The 20,989-nt window shown below is 46.4% G+C and overlaps 1 protein-coding gene across 1 annotated transcript in view; it reads right to left on the bottom strand.

Annotated features, from left to right (window-relative positions):
- Positions 1-20,989, bottom strand: part of pard6gb (par-6 family cell polarity regulator gamma b) — a 44,754-nt gene that overhangs the window by 21,769 nt on the left and 1,996 nt on the right. Inside the window, exon 2 of the mRNA XM_035427913.1 lies at positions 13,605-13,827. Coding sequence (XP_035283804.1) covers positions 13,605-13,827 — 223 coding nt within the window. The remainder of the gene's footprint in view (positions 1-13,604; positions 13,828-20,989) is intronic.

The following is a 20,989-nucleotide window of genomic DNA, read 5'->3' as shown; positions in this document are numbered from 1 at the left end:
TAATGTATGTATTAGACACACCCACAATCATGGCTATTAGTAGTACCATGAGTGCCACTGTACAAAATATGTCTCCATATAAAATGATTTCAAGAAAAAAAAACTGAAAAAATGGTGTGTGATCCATAACCAACATGAATTTGAGGTGTGTGATGCTATCCAAAATGATATAAGGTAGGCTTTGTTTGTCATTAACTCTGCACAAAGGCTGTACGGAAATCCATTTGTTTACCAGGAGTTATTAACTTCAAATACCTGCACAGTGATACGTTTCTCCCCCATTACAAATATTACCTGGTTTCTTCTAAGCATCCTGGTAATCCCCCAAAACAAGAATTTACTCGTACAAACAGCTACAAATCAAAGCCAGGGATAGAGCGCAGCGATGTTTAACACTGTACATTAGGCTCAGAGCCTGTCGGCAGTAACACGTACCGTCATGTCTGCGAAAGCCATAATTACCCCAGAACCGGACTGTACAGTATGTAAACCACTGGCTCCTCTTCAGCAGCTGACACACAGAGCTTTCACTGGGACTTCCCACCGGCCCACAATGCACCGCTCCGGGGTGTGATCTGCCCAGCGGAGGGCCTTCTCCACGTCAGACTGGATCTCCTCCAGAGGTTCAAAAAGTACAGCCAGGGACCGTAAACAGCAGCAGCCTCCGAGCTCCCGTTTCAGCAAACCCATAATAGTTTTGGATGCCGCCCCTCCCTGTATCCCACAACAGAACATGTGCAGATTGTACCAAGGCGCTCTCTCTCTCCCCGTTCCCCCTCCCCCTCCCTCCAGACGTCTTGCAGTTGGGATGATGGCACATCGGTCTACTTAAATCCAGAGGAATCACAACACGTCGTCACGCGTGTTTATCTTAAGTGCCGCTTGCTTGTAATGGCACACCTGCGGCTCGACCGATTGTTTTCTTTTTCCTCACGAACGCCATGGAACGTACAGCGGGCAGTCGGAGCCCAAACAACTTCCTTCCCCCCGCCGCCTCGCTCCCCTGGCGCGCGGCTCGCTGACGGACGGGCATTAGCCTAACAATAACGCAGCGCCGCGCCAATCCCGACCGCGCCTGGGAATCGGTCAGCCCCGCGCGCTGGAACGTTCCGGAACGCCGACAGGGGTGGTTCCACAAGGACATGGAACCACGGACCTGACCAGGACCAAGAATGACCGGTAACTCTGCTGAGAGGGTGTGGCTGGAAGGGACATTTTAAACAGGGGCATAATGTTCCCCGTCCTAAGCTTTTAAATGTCACCTCTTACCACATACACCCTTCATTGGTGTTGTTTGTGTGTAAATTAAAAAAAAAATACTACACGATTCTGAGGCACAATCGACATGATGGCATTAAGAGACTTACACATAGTAAGAGAAACTGCTATAACCGTGAAACGCTCCCCAAAACCCGGGGGAAAGCCGTTTCTCATAGTAGGCGGCATAGCAGAAGGTTTAATGAAACACAAAAGGAGTCGCCAAACGCAACAGAGCGGCCTTAAAAAATGACCGCTCGCCAAGCACAACAGCGCGCTATCGCCGAGGTAAGCGCGCGGCTCCTCCACGCTCTCCTCCTCCGCTCGCGGGATGGCGGCTGAAGGTGTGCGGCGGGACGCGGAGGCCGTGGGCGCGGGGGCGGGCGGACGGACGCTGAGACGGCAGAAAGGGAAGCGAAGGAAAGGGATTCCAGGAAGGGCTTCAAAGGGCAGGGTAAACATTGAGTCTCTCCATGTCAGCGTTCTCTCCGGTAGCCTCTGCTCCAACGCACTGGACACCTCCCAAAGAGCACCCTGCAAGGCACAGCTGGGTCCGCCAGTGAACAGGCTCTATTCCACTCTTTCACATGAGCAAAAACAAAAAAGAAACTCAGAGGAAAAAGTCTGCAGTAGACTGGGATTAAGATGTATTACACACACACACACACACACATGTACACACATTTGTACACACGAAAAATGTTTAAAAACATGCCATCGGAGGCTTGGAGGCCGTTAATTTCTCGGGAAACGGCCGTTAAGCTGCAAACAGTGGCGAACGCGGCTGCTAAATTTCACGGGGGGGGGAGGCAATGTAAATTCACTTTACGGCCGCACCGCGGGGGTAAAGCGGGAGGACGGGGCAGGGGGAGCGCTCTCTGAACGACCTGTCTGGCTTGATTTAAGGCTTAAACTGCGATCCTCATTACCGGCCCGCTGTGGGGGCAAAGGAGACGACAGACACAAAGGGGCCGGGGGGGGGGGGGGGGGGGGCGATTAGACACGACGCTAGAGCTTCGTCCCGGCGGCCTGGCAGACGAGCCTCGGCCCCACCCAGTTTTTATTGGATTGCCTTTTTTTTGGGCGGTTAACAAGCCAAGGGGCCCACACACGACTTTAAGAGTTCCCCCGGAAAACAGCCGTGTTTTTATATCGCCTCCCAGGAGCGCGGAGGCAGGGAAGTTCTTCTGGGAGTGATCTGTCTGGAGAATCTTCCAGATACCACCAGAACCAGTTCAGCCCAGCCCAGCCCAGCCAAAGCAAGCCATTCTGTGAGAGGTCCTCACAAGGCTCAGATTTCAAGAATGTGCTGAATGTTTGCAGGCTCACTCTGCTTATCTCTTACCCTGTCACAAAAACACACACATATACACATACACAAACTCACTCACACACACACACACACACACACACAGATACACACACAAACATACAGATTAACACACGCGCACATACACACACACACACACACATGCACATACATACACACACACAAACATACAGACAAACACACAAGCACATACATACACACACACACACACACACACACAAACATACAGACAAACAAACAAACACATGCACATACATACACACACACAAACATACAGACAAACAAACACACAAACACACACGCACACACACACACACACACACACACAGAAGAAACCACGGCAGACTGCAGACACACTGTAACTACCTGGTTTCCACATGCAGCAGCATGTTGGGCCCACTTGGATGGATAAATATATGTAAAGCTGGTGCATGCACCGGGTCCTGAGATAGGATTATTTACAACACTATCTGAGAAGTCCAAATATGATATGACAGAAAACCTTATTAGAATGAACATGAAACTTCTACAGTGCCCAAACCGTCTCTGGGTCTATCATAAAGTTGGCAAAAATGATGCCGCACCCCCCACTCCTCTCCCGCACGCGGGTATTTTACATGCTTGTTCCCACTCCTCTCCTGCACACGGGTATTTTACACCCCCCACTCCTCTCCCGCACGCGGGTATTTTACACCCCCCACTCCTCTCCCGCACGCGGGTATTTTACATGCTTGTTCCCACTCCTCTCCTGCACACGGGTATTTTACACCCCCCACTCCTCTCCTGCACACGGGTATTTTACACCCCCCACTCCTCTCCCGCACACGGGTATTTTACACCCCCCACTCCTCTCCTGCACACGGGTATTTTACACCCCCCACTCCTCTCCCGCACGCGGGTATTTTACATGCTTGTTCCCACTCCTCTCCTGCACACGGGTATTTTACACCCCCCACTCCTCTCCCGCACACGGGTATTTTACACCCCCCACTCCTCTCCTGCACACGGGTATTTTACACCCCCCACTCCTCTCCCGCACACGGGTATTTTACACCCCCCACTCCTCTCCCGCACGCGGGTATTTTACATGCTTGTTCCCACTCCTCTCCTGCACACGGGTATTTTACACCCCCCACTCCTCTCCTGCACACGGGTATTTTACACCCCCCACTCCTCTCCTGCACACGGGTATTTTACACCCCCCACTCCTCTCCTGCACACGGGTATTTTACACCCCCCACTCCTCTCCTGCACACGGGTATTTTACACCCCCCACTCCTCTCCCGCACACGGGTATTTTACACCCCCCACTCCTCTCCCGCACGCGGGTATTTTACATGCTTGTTCCCACTCCTCTCCTGCACACGGGTATTTTACACCCCCCACTCCTCTCCTGCACACGGGTATTTTACACCCCCCACTCCTCTCCCGCACGCGGGTATTTTACATGCTTGTTCCCACTCCTCTCCTGCACACGGGTATTTTACACCCCCCACTCCTCTCCCGCACACGGGTATTTTACACCCCCCACTCCTCTCCTGCACACGGGTATTTTACACCCCCCACTCCTCTCCCGCACACGGGTATTTTACACCCCCCACTCCTCTCCCGCACGCGGGTATTTTACATGCTTGTTCCCACTCCTCTCCTGCACACGGGTATTTTACACCCCCCACTCCTCTCCTGCACACGGGTATTTTACACCCCCCACTCCTCTCCTGCACACGGGTATTTTACACCCCCCACTCCTCTCCTGCACACGGGTATTTTACACCCCCCACTCCTCTCCTGCACACGGGTATTTTACACCCCCCACTCCTCTCCCGCACACGGGTATTTTACACCCCCCACTCCTCTCCCGCACGCGGGTATTTTACATGCTTGTTCCCACTCCTCTCCTGCACACGGGTATTTTACACCCCCCACTCCTCTCCTGCACACGGGTATTTTACACCCCCCACTCCTCTCCCGCACACGGGTATTTTACACCCCCCACTCCTCTCCCGCACGCGGGTATTTTACATGCTTGTTCCCACTCCTCTCCTGCACACGGGTATTTTACACCCCCCACTCCTCTCCTGCACACGGGTATTTTACACCCCCCACTCCTCTCCCGCACGCGGGTATTTTACATGCTTGTTCCCACTCCTCTCCTGCACACGGGTATTTTACACCCCCCACTCCTCTCCCGCACACGGGTATTTTACACCCCCCACTCCTCTCCTGCACACGGGTATTTTACACCCCCCACTCCTCTCCCGCACACGGGTATTTTACACCCCCCACTCCTCTCCCGCACGCGGGTATTTTACATGCTTGTTCCCACTCCTCTCCTGCACACGGGTATTTTACACCCCCCACTCCTCTCCCGCACACGGGTATTTTACACCCCCCACTCCTCTCCCGCACGCGGGTATTTTACATGCTTGTTCCCACTCCTCTCCTGCACACGGGTATTTTACACCCCCCACTCCTCTCCCGCACACGGGTATTTTACATGCTTGTTTACTTTTGGGCGGCGTGCTAATCACTTCTCCAAGCAAAATTCCTGAAAACACTGCCAAACCAGGACCAACGTGAGGAAAAAGGAAAGAACAATGTGGCAATGTGATATTTCTGCATCATAGCGCTGCAGCTGTTCAGATTTACTTATTCTTTAAGACTCAGCAGTCCGGAATAAAACTAATGCTGTGGAAGGGCACATTAGCAGCTAGAACAACAAAATAAAAATAAAATAAAGATATGAACACATTTCCCTTATCTGTTGATCCTGTGGTGCCTGATCCACCAGTCAAGACAGAAAATATAACCCAAGCCATACAAGTAAACAACAAAACAATGAAGCATTCAAACTCTGCAACAATGACGCAACAAAACCACAATAGGATCTCTCTGTCCAGCAACTTTAAAGGGAATTGCTCTTTTGTCTGAGGTAAGCTGTATAAAGAACTGATGTGCTTAAATAAACTAGAACCAATTGATGTCCCCTCCAGGGCTGGCTCATTTTGACGTCTTGCTATACAAAATGTCTTTCCATACAGGAGTCACAATACAATACATAAATCCCAATACACAGAGGGGTGTGAATTTTGAAAAACACATCAGTTATCATAGAGGAAATCGTCACTGAGTACAACAGTTGTTTATTGTGAACAGTAAAAGTAACCAGATAAGGCCAGACAAGAAAAACAAACTGTACACAACAGCTTTTGAAGTACAATAAGCTCCCACAGAATACATTTATAACAAAGAAAACCCTGGTGAATGCTTAGCTTTAGCTGGCGTATTTAAATAAATAGGTCCCAAGTAGTATAAGTTTTAGTGTATGATTTTGATTAGAGAAACTGGCAAAGGGGCACGTAGGAGTGTGTGATGTTAAACAAGAATGGTAAATGGTAAATGGACTGCATTTATATATTTATCCAAAGCGCTTTACAATTGATGCCTCTCATTCACCAGAGCAGTTAGGGGTTAGGTGTCTTGCTCAAGGACACTTCGACATGCCCGGGGCGGGGTTTGAACCGGCAACCCTCCGACTGCCAGACAATCGGTCTTACCTCCTGAGCTATGTAGCCCCACAGAATATATACCTACTCTCAGGCTATTACTATAAATAAAACTGTAAAAAAATGTTTGGTTTGAACTAATTCCCATGGAACATACAACCTGAGACCGCTGTGCTCAAGAAGTACTGGCATAATATAAAAAAGATAAATTACCTTTCCAAAAGTATGCACCTGAACATCACACTCATATGTACTTGGTGAACATCTCATTCCAAAACCACGGGCCTTAATATGGAGTTGTCCCCCCCTCTGCGGCTGTAACAGGCTCCACTCTTCAGGGAAGGCTTTCCAGTAGATTTTGGAACATGGCTGTGGGGATTCGCTTCCATACAGCCACAAGAGCATTAGTGAGGTCGGGCACTGATGTTGGGAGTAAGGCCTGGCTTGCAGTCGGCATTCCAATTCATCCCAAAGGTGTTTGATGGGGTAGAGGTCAGGGCTCTCTGCAGGCCAGTCACGTTCTCCCCCAGCAAACCCCCAGCAAACCATTTCTTTATGCATTTTGCACACAAGGGCACTGTCATGCTGAAACGGCAAAGGGCCTCCTGTTTCCACAAAGTTAGAAGCATACAATTCTCTAGAATATCACCGTAAGCTGTAGCATTAATAAAACCATGAACAATAGCCTCAGACTATTATTCCACATGCACCAAACTTCACAGGTGGCACTATTCGGGCCAGTACAGTTGGCACTGTGCATTCCCACCAAACCCAGATTCGTCCGTCAGACTTCCAGATAGTGAAGGGTGACTCATCACTCCACAGAACACAGTTTCCACTGCTCCAGAGACCAATGGTGGTGTGCTTAGGCTTGTGTACGACTTCTTGGGCCTTGGAAACACATTTCATGAAGCTCATGACCAACAGTTCTTGTGCTGACGTTGTTTCCAGAGCTAGTTTGGAACTCGGTGAGTGTTGCAACCGAGGACAGATGATTTTTACACGCTACACGCTTCAGCACTCGGCAGTCCCGTTCTGTGAGCTTGTGTGGCCTACCGCCTCGCGGCTGAGCTGTCGTCGCTCCTATACGTTTCCACTTCACAATAACAGCACTCACAGTTGACACAGTTGACCCTACTCTAGTAGGGTTTGACAAACTAACTTGTTGGAAAGGTGCCATCTTATGACAAGTGATTGTCCAGTACTCTTTTTTTTTTTTTACTGAGGTGACCCAAAGTCATGCTTCTTCTTCCATTAACAGCCAGTTACTCCCAACAGCTCAGCGTTTATTACCTGGTTTTGAGCCGCTCTGCTAAAAGAGAGCTGTGCCGTGCAAGCGAGCAGCTGCGGTGCGGTTTCCACGGAAAGCTGAGTATAGCTGTTGGGCGCATGTGGACGGCAGCACGCTGTTATTACAGCGCCGTTCTCAGAAGCAGGACGGCCCGAGGTTTTCGGGCCGCCAGATGTGCAGGCCGCGGAGGTAGACGGCCAGGGAAACCAAACAAAAAAACAATTGGGTCGGAGGCAGACGAAACAACTTCTGTTTTTTGAATTTATTGACCACTTCATTCTGTTTTTCGCTACGCACACGCACAAACGAGGCAGTTAGAACTAATTCTGTCAAATAGCTTTACCAGAGGGACGCGTCAGGCACCACTGTTCTCCAAAAGCAGCCAGAGGGGAAAATGATACCTTCATGGAGTACCATTTAAGATCCTGTAAAACATTCGCAACGGTCAAATTCATTGCAGGCTGAGGTACTGATTTTGAGACTCGGAGGCAGTGACAGGATGAAGGAAAAACCATCTCCATGACACCCCTGAGCTGATGCCCAGTGGCGTGCGCTAGCCTCCATTTTGCTCTCACTCTTTAATAGCACAGGGGCCTCTACGCAGTTAGGTTGAGGTACCTGCTTATATGCCTGATTCAAAATACAAAGAAACTCATGAAAGATTCTTTAAAAAAAAAAAAAAAAGAATAAATATAATAAAAATTTCCTCACCGGTAAATAAACAAATGTGCTCTTGGACCTGTGGAAGGCCACGCCACGGCGTAAGGGGAGTGGCCTCACAGACGTTGTTTCACGGAGCTCCGTGGCCGTGACGGGACCTCGTTCACAGCAGCGAGCGGAACCCTCTGCCTAATTCCGTTACGGGATCGATGCAAAACAGATGCACCGCTGCCCGGGGTGGGGTGGGGTGGGGTGGGGTGAGGAGCTGCCACACCCGCCTCCCTCCAGGTGAATCGCTAATGCGTTCCAGATGAGGCGCCATTTAGAGTTACAAGTGCCTCCCCCTCCTCGCTTTCCGTGAAGAACGGGACCCGATTTCGTTGTCGCAGTGCCTGCGTGGGGGTGCGCCCGTTGTGGGGAGACCGTTTTTGGGGGGGGGGGGGCAGTGGGGGGCGGCTCAAGGTGCCTCCGGTTCTTCTGCGCGGCAGAGGCCCGAGCAAGAGCCTGGAAGCGGCGTGGCGGAAAAGAGGAAGAACATCTGGAACGGACTCGGGCCCGGCCTCGTCGCAAACCTCGGGCGAGCGAAACCTTAGCCGCGGCGGAGAGAGAGGCCTCCTACACGCGTGTCACTATTCATTATCCCTGACCCCCCCCCTCCCCTTCACATTAACCGCTCACCCCTCCCAGTACTAATGCCCCGCCTTTCATACCATGGGGAGCAGAGAGCCTGGACAAAGTCTGAGGAGGAACATACTACAAAATAACAATCAAGCCAGGAAACAATTACCCCTGGGGGCTTCAGCCATCTTTTATTATTTTATCTCCAATCAGGCTTCCATAGCCACGTACTGCGGGGGCTTGGTTCACCCAGCTAAACTTCCACCGATATTTGAATTCTAAATGGCCTACTCACTTCCTTTTCCCAAAGAGATGATTTATTTCCAAGCATGGATTAGATACAGGCGATGTGCAGAACGATATCAACATGATAAACGTGCTCGGACAGAGCACGCTCGCTAAACAAGTGCAACAGTAAACAGAGCGCCACCTCTGCCTAAACGAAATTACTCATTTACTCACGCGCGACTGCTCCACAAAGCATTTGGAAATTACGCTACTTGTCGCACTCGGATGAAACACGAGGACGAAAAGTCACCAGGCTAAACTTAATAAATCCTCCGTTAGGCAGGAAAGTTTAAACAGACAGAAAACAAAAACAGACTGGCTTTCTGATCTTTTCCGCCAAACACAGGAAGGCAATAGTTTAGCGCGCTTCTAAAAATACTTTAATCCTTCAATAGCATGCTGCTTCTCTTCACTCCTGTATCAACACACAGCAAGCTCTGTTTTTATCTGCTTTAAAGTTTAATTCATTCTTTTCTGCAAAAATACCATAAAGTAAAATTAATTTTCCTGATATTATGGCTCCATAACAAATGAGCACTTATTTATTTTTATTTACACAGTAACCCTTAAACCTGAAAGATGGTATTGTGATATCTTACTTAGCTAATTACCCTGTGTCTGAACTCTGTTGTTATTGCATAGCTGTTCTAAGATGGAGGATCAGATAAAACCAACATTACATTATCCCATCTGCTTCAGGGTTAAAGCTGAAATTAGCACTGTGATCAAAGCTCCTATTTAAAGTTCCTACATTAATTACTGAATTTATTATTTAATTCCACAATGTCTCGGCGCGTGCCACCCAGAATACCAATGTGCACGGCTACACTTATCCCCCTAAACTTGGATCTCATACAGTGTTTAGTCTGACAAAATAACCTTTTTTTGGAGCCAGATGTACTTGCAGTTCATTGTGTGACTCTAATGAGCCCTGTCTTGAAAAACAGCAATTCTACTCTCAAATGAAAGAATGGGGTTTGATTCATCACAATTCTGATCCTGTCCATTCAAATGAAATGACAATGCATGAATTCGCTGTTCACACCGTTTTTCTCAAATACATTGAAAACATCACAAAACAAACACGAATACCTTGAAGTCTACAAGTTTCCATTATCCCATCTAAGCAACATCCAAAGTTAAAACCATGATTAAAACTTTCTGCATACTCAAAGGTGCAGTGACATATGAGTCACATGGCTAAATATTCTGGTTTTAAAAAGTCATTAACTGAACGCAACCTTGAATGAGTCGGGGAGGCCAGCGGTGGTCAAGATCAGCTCAGGGAAGACGTGAATGGATTTGAGCTGTCAGCAGCTGAGACAAAGCCACACAGGTGGTCTCCCCTGACCCGCCGCTAATACCAGCAGGATCTACACCAGTGGCCAGGTACAATTACAGCCACCCATTCTCACAGAGAGCAGGAAGCAGGGGCGCACTGATGGGAGATGGGCCCTGTCCCCCTCCCCTAACCCCACCCCACCCCACCCCACCCCCAAAAGAAAAAACAAACCGTCCCTCATTGCTTCTCAATTGTGTTACAACTGTGATGCTTCCAAAATTTCACTTGGGGCATACATTTTAATGCGACTGATGCTTTTACATATTTATATATACACATTTGTATGTGCGTGTGAGTGTCAGCGTGTGTGTTTATGCACATCTCCTAAATATAAAAGCAATTTCTGACAAATCCCAAAAAGACTAAGATTTAAGTCCCACAATTTCGCACAGAGTAATAAAGCAGAACATTTCCCTGCGTGCTCTATGGGAACTTTACATTCGAGCTGGAATTTCCTATCCTGGGAAAAAAAAGGGCAGGAAAGATCCTTAATCCTTTGTTCATTGTAGTCCGGTAAATCGGAAGAGAACAGTCTGACAAATAACTCAACGCGAACAATCGCCCAACCGGGCAATAAAGGGAGCACAGTCCAGCTGCTCTACACGTGGCCGCTGACCCCCGAAACGCCGAGCCATTCTCCCCCAGGACGGAGTCCCAGTTACCCGTCAGAGGACAACAGGGGGAGTGCCGTCTCGGCACTGGGGGGGGGGGGGGGGGGGGGGGGGCGGACGAGAATTTGGAGACCGGACTCAATTAAACAGGACGACCTGTCATCCCAGCAGGCTTGTCTTCCAGGTTAAGTTCCTCCGCCAGGCCAGAGATTAGACATTAGTCAGTGATCACAGGGTTTAATTAATCCCGCAGCCAATCGGAGGTCAGCACCGGTACACATGACTGAGCCGTTAGCATCGCGGTCAGGTTTTTATTTTCTGCGCAGCCACGTTCCTCAGGGTAAGCACATTTTCCAACGCAGGGAGACAATCTGATTGGCCGCAGACCTTCTCTCAGGCTCACTCGGGTTCTGAGAACACGTAAACACACGATTAGGAGACGGCGTTTTTCTGAAGGAGCGGGGCGCTTTGTTTTGCTTCGAGGAAGCGGGGGCTCGTTAAAAAGGTTCTGGTGCGGTGTGTGGGCGAGACGCTTTGCATCAGAATGGCCGCCGTCTGACACCCCGCTTATTCACCGGCCACCCCTCGCCCGGCGCAGCGCCGTCATCGGGGGGGGTTACGTGACTGCCCGTAACCCTGAACCGCTTTCCCATGGAGCACCGGGGCAGAATCACACCGCCGTTAGCTACTCCACCCAGTTCACACAGCCTCAAAGCGGATGAAAAAATAACAACAGATACTCCAAATTTCACTATAATTTCAGGTAAAAATAGCAAAGATTTCTGGGATATCATATTATGATACCACAAGGCTATGTGTGCCCATAACATGGTAGCAGAAGCGTTCTCCTTTGATGGCTAAAGATACGGGGAAAACACGACAGCTTCCCAGCTTTATGAGGGTTTGTTTTTGTGTCTGTATCTATGGGAAGATACAGACACAAATCTATGTTCTTTAAAAGAACAAACTGAACCTGAACACAATCTGGGCTACAGAAATGCTGCAGTGAAGCATTTCCATCTATTTTTGTGTAGGCACTTAGTGAAACAATACTTCCCTGTGTATTGAAGCCAAATCAAAATTAACAGGAATTTGCTCAAAAACCTGCACATCTCTAATATGTATCTGGCATAATTACATGGCTAATTACTATATTGTACACAAGAATGAGGGTTTTTGGGCCCAAAAAAGAGTTTATATGGCTTGAGAGTTCAGTTTACTTCATGAATATTCTATTGATGCCACTCAAGTGGACTCTTCTTAGGAAAGCTGAAAGGAGATTTCATTCATTTGCGCATGCACACACACACACACACACAGACACACGCGCGCGCGCACGCGCAGCCGCACACACACACACACAGAGCTCATTCCATAGTCTGAGCTTCGGGTCTTTAAAGACGAAAGGAGAGTGACCAAAGTATTCTAAGAATATTTTAACCTGGAGCAACAGTATAACGAGATGGAGCCGGCAGCAGCGAGATCACAGAAAACTGCTCGCACTGCACACTCTGCCCTGAAGACCTTTTCCTCAATGTATTCATCCCTTCATAAAAGCAGAGCCCTGTAATGAAGTCACTCCGCTCGAAGTGCGCGGTCTAATCTGTTTCAACTTGCAGGCCTGCCATCCGGCGTCGAACGCGGGCCGTGATTCGCTCGGGCTCGTCCCTCGGGACAATTTGCATTTCAATCGTGTAAACATAATCAAAAACGAGGTCGTCCCCGCGTCGAACAAAACAAGGCCGGCGACCCTGAGATTCCACTTAAGCCTTTTTTCATTTTTAATATCCGAGCGCACGAATGATGAACGATGATGAATTCATCTGCATGCCGCTGGCAGTCCCCCCCCCCCGCTCCACCCGGGGTGCACTCGGGGGGACGCGGGCGGGCGGGCGGGCGGGCGGGCGCTGTCTCTAGACGCGCGCTCGGGTTGCTCTGCGAGACGGCGCTTTCACGCATGGCTTTTGTTCTTCGGTAATTCCCGGCATGCCAGCGGACAACCCGCCCCCATGACCTGCGTACGCAGCGATGAGTCTCCTCCAGACGACGGTGAAGAGCTAGTGACGTTGAGAACTCAGTCAGAACCAGGAGAGCCCTCTGAGAGACGTAACAGAACCTTCTAGACCCCACCGAGGTTCAAAAAAAAAGACTGTTGCAAGAACAGCCAAGATACTACAAGACATAAATGGGTTCATGCACAGTAGCCTGGTTTTCTTGATACTGCAAGGGGCAGCAAAATTCTGACCGGTGAACAGGTCAAATGCTCGACTTGATTTAGGTCCAGATACCCTTCAGTAGCGGCTGTGACATGAGTGGTCGGATGACATTGCTTTCAGGCACTGCCGATCAGCACAAATTAAACTGATCAAAAATTAGGCTATTTTTTTTTTTCAGTAGACTATTTTTACTACAAAATGTCGACTTCTTGGAAAAAATAAAATAAATAAATAAATAAATAACTGCATTCTCTCACAGTATGTGATGAAGAGAGAATGAGAAGCCAGAAGCATTTCCCTTTATTTCAAACGAGTATTCAGTGCGGCAGGAAAGTTTACCAGACATTAGCGCAGGGCTCTGGATGCGAGGTACACAACTGGCTAGCTTGATAACACCTGACTAGCAATTACAGCCAGTTACTCTGGAAGCACGAATTGAGCAGGGAATTCCCATGTACTGTGGCTAGCTTTAACCCAAGCCTTACCTTGTTTCTGTATGAAGATCCGAAGCAGGGGGTGAGCGGTGGACACGGCCTTGCAGAAGTTGTCGTCGTTATTGATGGGGAGCAGATCGCCGTGGATGTCTGCGTAGCCAATCATCACCTCCATGCTGGTTATCCGGTGAATGTTTAAGATGAGCTTGTGGAACTCCTCGAACTTCCCGGGCTTGAACCGGTCCACGGAAAACCTCCTGAACTCGGCCCCATACTGGAGAGAAGACAACACGAATAATCAAAACTTAGCAGCGGAGTCGCCACGGTGACCAACTGCAGACAAGAGGCTGATGATTCACCATTGCATTTGAATCAAAAATGTTTGGCAAAATGTGGTAGATAAGGAAAAGAAGGAGTCAATCCTGAAAAAGTTAAGTAAAAACCAGGTTCAGCGATGCCCTCATTGCGTGTGGCCAGGGACCAAATTTTTTAGACAACCTCCCACATCTGCAGTCGGTTCCTGACAATGTACACCAAATGTGAGAGGAATGAATGAGCAATGTGAAGTTATGCGTGTGTGCGAAGAACGTGTTTGGCGGCAACCTTTCACAAGGAGCATGACTCGGGGCAACAAGAAGCGTTTTACACACATCTGAACACGACAAGCAAAACAAAAACACAGCGAACTACGTCCAGCGCAACCGTGAAAAGTCGCACGATTTGTTTCGCACACCACGGTTTGAGACGGCGGTCCAAGCCTGACGGTTGTGCCACATGCGCAGTGACCGCAAGAGACTTTCTTATGACCATGACCTGTGGAAAACCCACTTTCTTCTGCAGTTTTATCAATTTTCAGTTTCATGAAAAAAAGTTCAACCTCTGATATGTCTTTCCAATAATGTTTGCAGACAAACACGTGCTAACACATAGAATGTGCCACAAGGTAATGCATTGTTCACTCTCACTGTATTTAGGCCTAATAAGACTGTTTTTCCAGCCATGCAAACTAAAGTGGCAGCTTAAACTTAAATTCTATTGCACAACAACCACTAACAGTTAAACCATTTAGCTACTATACATAGCCTTTAAATATAATCTATAAAACTATAATGGAATAGCAAATTACATAACCACAGTGGTGAAAATGTTGAAACAGTTAGCAATGAAAGAGACACTGTACTAAATTTAAAATTTAAAGACTAATGAAGGCAAATATAAACAACACAGAAATCCTTTTCCCCAACTCCCTGCTCTAATTTTCATAGTAAAAAGTATGAAATAAATGAGATTACCTGGTTCCCTACACACATTGCTGTCTACACATGCAAACATTTTTCCTAATTTGCACCTTGGAAGAAAGCCAAATGTCAGCACCTTAATTTTATTCTACCTCTTTATTTCTGTTTTTGTGTGTGTGATTTACATAAAAATGTAGCACCATTCTTAGATAATCTCAAGTATCCTTCGAATTCACTGACACAGGTGTAGCAGGTGTTCCAGCCAATCCTATACAAAATTAGAGATGATTTATCCTCAGGGTTCAGTGACCCAGCGCACACACACTGTCTGGTCCTGGATTATCAGCACCCTTCATGAAAATGAGGGTAAAGTATAGAATAAACAACACACATTATAGCTACACATTAAAATACACGGAAACTACTCACTTTTATTACAGTGCTATTATTCTTGTTTTAGCTTGTTTTATTGAGCAACGAGCCAACTATTTTTTCTCAACAACATAGGTGTCAAAATTATTATTTAGGGTTGCCAATCTTTTAAATAAATTCAAATACATTTGCGCAGTAAAGTTCATCTCAGTTGTAAGGAACTGTACGTTGTAAGGCCTTCCATCACTTCTTGTTTCACGAGGGTAAAAATGATGTAACACGCATTTAAAATGCCTTTGTAATCAATCACCATGGGGAAAGCCAGAAGAGACAGACAGTTGTAGACCAACACAAATCAGGTAACAAATACAAATACACAGATGTGGCTAAACATACCACTAAGCACTGTTAGGGCAAACATTAAAACTTTTCAAACATCTAGAACAGTTGCAAATTGCCAGGAAGAGGACGCAAGTGCACGTTGCATAATTCAGGACCCGACTGCATATGTACCCACGCACAGTTTTATGCAAAAGTATGGTCCAATACTGCATTTTACAATGAACCAGTCAGTCAACGGGTGAAGGCCCAACCACTACTTGGCACAAAGTCACACATTTGCATCACTAGCATCCATTTGCATTTATTCAAAATCATAAATTGATATAATCATGACACATACAAATGTTGGGAACGCTGTAAGTGTTCTAAGTAACGCCTCCCTTGGCAGATCTTAAACCGCTTCCAAACATGTCCCGCAGCCAGCTCAGTCTCTGGAATTTTCCCCTGCTCTTCCTCGCAGAACTCCTCTCGCTCAGACATATTTCTCTGTGTCCTTGCGTGCACTGCATGCATGGGATCTTCCCACAGATATCCAATCATTTTGAGGAAACTGTGGGAACTCTGCTGGCCTTTCCAAAAACTCATATTCACTCACGTATTTAAGTGAAGGCTGAGTGAATTTGAGGAATGCGCATGATCAATTTGAGGAATGATCAATCAGAGGAATGCTTACTCGAATATCCCAGAATCCCAGTTTGAGCCACGGGGAGGACAGGGGAATACCAGGTTTTTGGGTTAAATGTATTGGTGCTTCCTGGAGTTCGTGGTTACATTAATCTTAACAAAAAACCCCAGGACCGGCAGATGCAATCAACCCCACAGCATCAAAGATCAAAGACCCACCTCCATATTTCACCGTGGGAATGACATCCTTTTCAATGTGAACGTCCTACCACCAGCGTGCCCCGCCAAAAACCTCAGTTTTGGTCTCGCCAGACCATAGCACCTGGCTCCAAATACAGCACTACAACTTCAGTGTTATCAGATGAGCCCAAAATTAGAAATAGGAATGTGTTTACTTCAATGTGTTTACTCTATGGGCTTCAGTGTAAGCACTTGATTATACTAAGCTGCAACACCTGGCTCACCAGACCACGTTTTTCAGTTTGAAAATAATGGATGGTTTGCCAATCCATGCGCGGTGCCAAGGTTATGCTATTAGTCATAATTATCATGGTCTGAAAACAAAATGGCAGAGCCAATGCCAGTTTCAACACAAGTCAGCACTGTGAGCTTTTGTTGTGTACAATACACAACTAATCAATTCCATAAAACCAGCAGCAAAACACTACTACTGTGAGTGACAGGGCATAAATGCTAACGAGTTATCCATGTTCCAATTATTATTATTTTTTAACTGGTCGGCTGTGGGATCAAAGAAATAAAAACAAATTAATTGTGCCTAGAACCACAAAACCTTAAATGACATTTGTAGTTTTGGCTTTTGTGATAAGGACATGTGTTAATTAAAGAAGGGTTCAACACAACAGAGCCGGTCAGAGTGCTGGTGTACAGAACGGGCCTAAAATATAAGCAGTGTAGGCCCCAATGGAAAAAAGCCATGCTGCACATTCTCTCATCCAAAGCTAAAACAAAGAGACTAGCTTAGCTCTAAAACTTTATTTTACTTACCGCAAGTGTACATACACCCATGCGCACACAGTCTCTCTCTCACACACACACACACACACAATTTCACACATACACACGAATGCAATTTCACACAAACACAATCGTACACTCACTCCCGTAGGCACTCACAGAAACATGCAAACTCGCGCAAACACAACCACACTTTACCACACACTGCTCACAGCACTACAAAGCAGCGATTGTGTGGCCTGGCTAAGTTAGCTGACCACCAAAGAAAGCGCACGGAGTCATCCAAAGGTTAAGGCTCTCATCAAGTGACTTGTTGTAAACAGTGCAAACACAAAGACCGGGTGCGTGGGCAAAGTGATGAATGAGGGGACTAGTAAAATGCAGGGCAGGATTTGTTCTTACAATAGAAATGATACCTTATTACACCAGTAATTTGTGGATCGCGCTGCGCGAGGCAATTACCCTCTCAAGAAGAGAAGCCCGGTTTAGTCAACTGCAGTGAGTGATTATGGGTGGAAATATGAAAAGTTCGGCATGGGAGGTGAGTGTAGCACCAGATGTGAACACACACACACACACACGCACGCTCGCACCTCTGCTCCTGTGTCACAACACAGACGCCAATCGTGACAGTTGTCAAAATTCAATCCACACTTCATACCAAAAAAGCACTTAACACCACACCGAACGGTATAACAAAACAAAACTTCAATCAACTCACTGACAGAATAAACTCTTCTGCCAGAAGTAGCACCTTCTCGGATTCAAACATGGCGGCAACAGAAGCTGGACAGTGACAATGACTCTAAAACTAGACTCTAAAACTACTCCGAACAGCTTTAAGAGTTTCTGTGGTCGATTCGGTCTCTCCTGAAGAGAGGAAAACTGAAATCGGAAAGACAAAAGTAATGAAGAAACAGTGTTCCAGCCAACTCACAGTTCAAAGTTAGTTCTTTCCAAACACCACAGTGATGGCAAACTAACTTATCTTCCGAGGACAAAATTTCCCTGCAAGTTTCAGAGTGTGGGACTGCAGGGAGAGATTCTGCACCTCAGTTCATCTTATTTGTGCAGTCCGTAACCTCATTAAAAGCAGGCCTCGGGTCTTGGATGCAGAACCGCACGTGGGTTAAAGTTGGGACTAGACTCAACTCAGATGACTTCCTCACTCTAAGTTAAATATAGCTTAATTGGCTTTTCATTTGAAGTGACTTTAAATATTCATGAACCGAAAAAGAATTAGGCTAAATATTCTTTAAAAGTTTGAGTGTTATAAAGCCCCACTTATGTCTGTTCAAAGCATTCATGGTCAGACATCTATAATTTCATCAGGTAAAACTCATTCCATTACAAAGACCAACTTCTGAACTTCTATAAAAAATTGTTTTTTTTTAACTCAATGACAAGCAGAACATATAATCAGGCCTGTATTGATAACAAAATCACTACAAGGGATGAGCAAATGCCAGTCAATCACCAAACCTTTTAGGTGCCCAATGAAAACAAGAAAATAAACTAACAAAAAAGTCTGCTTGTTAAAAATTGATGATGACAAGCAAAATCAAGCCTCTTCATTCAGAACACAAAAGGACTGCAGGTGGGTTAGGGGTGCACTTTAAGAACCATGCTCTTCTATTTAACAACACCAAGACATAGCCTTCGGGTAACTCACCTTTGTTGCAACACCGCCAGTTCTTTAAGCAAGTTAGAACAAGGTTACTCCTACACATTTCCCCCTTCAAAACCTTCAAATATATCACCTGCACAATGACAGCGCAAGTGTTTTTGTTGCTAGAGGAACGCTTGCAGGCTGAGACAGGCATGGCCATTGGTGAAGCAACAAGTAATAAACTCTATTTAATGCTAAAGTGATATGCTATCCTCTGTACTATTTAGACCATTCTCTTCAACCAGACTGTATTAAATTACAAAGGCAGCAACAACAGTAGCAGTTTTAGTAGATGTGTTTTCGTAGTAGTGGGAGTAGTAAAATAGCTAGGAAGGTAGAGGCAGTAGAGTAGCAGGGATTATGGCAGAAGTGATAGCAACAGCAGCAGTATTTATAATTTACAGTTCTTTACATTCAGTCCGGGGATTATTGGGAGAGGGACATCTGACACACAAACCTGTCACCAATAAATTTGAATAAATCTCTAGAAAACTGCAAGCAGAACGACGAGAACAAGAAAGAGTGTTGAGAGTGCCAGTGTTCTAAGTACAGGAAGAGCATTCTGGGTAAACTTGGCCCAGTGTCATTACGGTGATTATGAAATGCCAGTAAATGGACCTGGCCCTGCACAATAACTGAGACAGAAGCCCGACATTCCAATTCATCACATTAATGGACAAACACAAAGGGCAGCATTGTGACAGCGCAAATTAATTCAGTCTCCCCTCAGTGGTTCACAATGCAGTTTTCCTGCGAGTGTGTATCGCTGAAAAACTTTGCTGGAGACCTCAGGGGCCGCCTAAGAGCACGATGATCGAAGAAGGCTCATATGCGACAATGAAATAATATAATTTTGGAAACGTTTCCTATTCATAGAACAGTGGTGAACAAGAAAAGGCTTTACTTTCTTTGCTGTGATGCATCTACATTGCAAGTTTACAATCGTTTTAAATTGCTGAATTTATTTCTGTCTAGTCAATGAAGCATCATATCTGACAAGGAATGCCCTATTAGTGAGAATCTTTCACTTGGGAAGTTCAGATTTGCCAGCAGATTAAAGAAGAGATTTCATTTGGGTAACTTATTGCGATGCAAGCATTTTCCATTTTATGTAGTGCAGTGTAGTGTAACTTCAATAAAATTGCACAGTGCATATATACGGAATGTAAATAATAGAAAATAATGAAGATTCCTCAGACTCCTCCTTGCTTGTGTTTATTAAACCAATGTTTCGGCAAAAAATGCCTTTGTCAGGGTGTGCGGGAAGAGCCCCTTTCAAGAGGCGCGGATACACCAACTTTGAGGAAAACCGGCCCACATCATATGAAGTCATGCGGATTTCGCACAGAATGGCCCACTAAATTTACATAAGCAGCCCCCAATCAGAATACTCCTAGAACAGAGGGGCCAATGGTGCGCCTTTAAACACAGAGCGCCCTATTGTGAATTGGAGCAGGCACAGAACTAAGGCACACTGAAACAATGGTCTGCTGTTACGAAAACTGCCGATACGCTTTATCAGTGCGCTCCACTGCTGCGGTTACTTGATGATACCTCTGAAACCTGCTCTTGAGTACAGCCACAAGCCTCAGAGTAACGTTCTGCCAAGATGCACAGACCGGGAAGTGAAGTCCAAATTATAGGTTGACCATAATCTTCCACATTACTTTTTTTTTTTTGCAGCCTCACTGCAACAACAGGTCAAGATGGTTGTGTTTATTTACTCCTAACTGGAAGCAAGAAAATGTGACAAAACCTTTGGAACACACCCCTTTTACAAGTTGCAATGCACAGTACAGAAATTAGGCAACTAAATTGTTTTTGGACAACTAACTCTTACAGATTTGTTTTCCCCAGAAGCTATGTCGTTTTCAAAAACCTATTGCATGAGACTCACTACAGTAAACACACTGGGACATGGTTAGCCTCATATTCATGCACAAATCAGAGACCAAACACAGGACAAGAAGTTACACTGCAGCACAGAAACAGACAGAATCTGAAAGGGAGGACTGGAATGATATCTAGCCCCGTGTCTCACCTACATACAAACCTATATGTCTTACTCTGGGCATTTCAAAAGAATCTACATTATTCTGCCTTAAAACTGGAGTATGGGCCAGAGTTTACGGCAATATAAATGTCTGGAGAATAACACTTGTGTACTGCTCACTCAGTGGTGCACTTAAAGCGATACAGCAAATTCACAGGGT

The sequence above is a fragment of the Anguilla anguilla genome, chromosome 8 (genome assembly GCF_013347855.1).
Source record: "Anguilla anguilla isolate fAngAng1 chromosome 8, fAngAng1.pri, whole genome shotgun sequence".
NCBI classification, from domain to species: Eukaryota; Metazoa; Chordata; class Actinopteri; order Anguilliformes; family Anguillidae; genus Anguilla; species Anguilla anguilla.
Note: the sequence above shows the minus strand (reverse complement) of the source record. Positions and strands in the feature narration are given on the sequence as shown.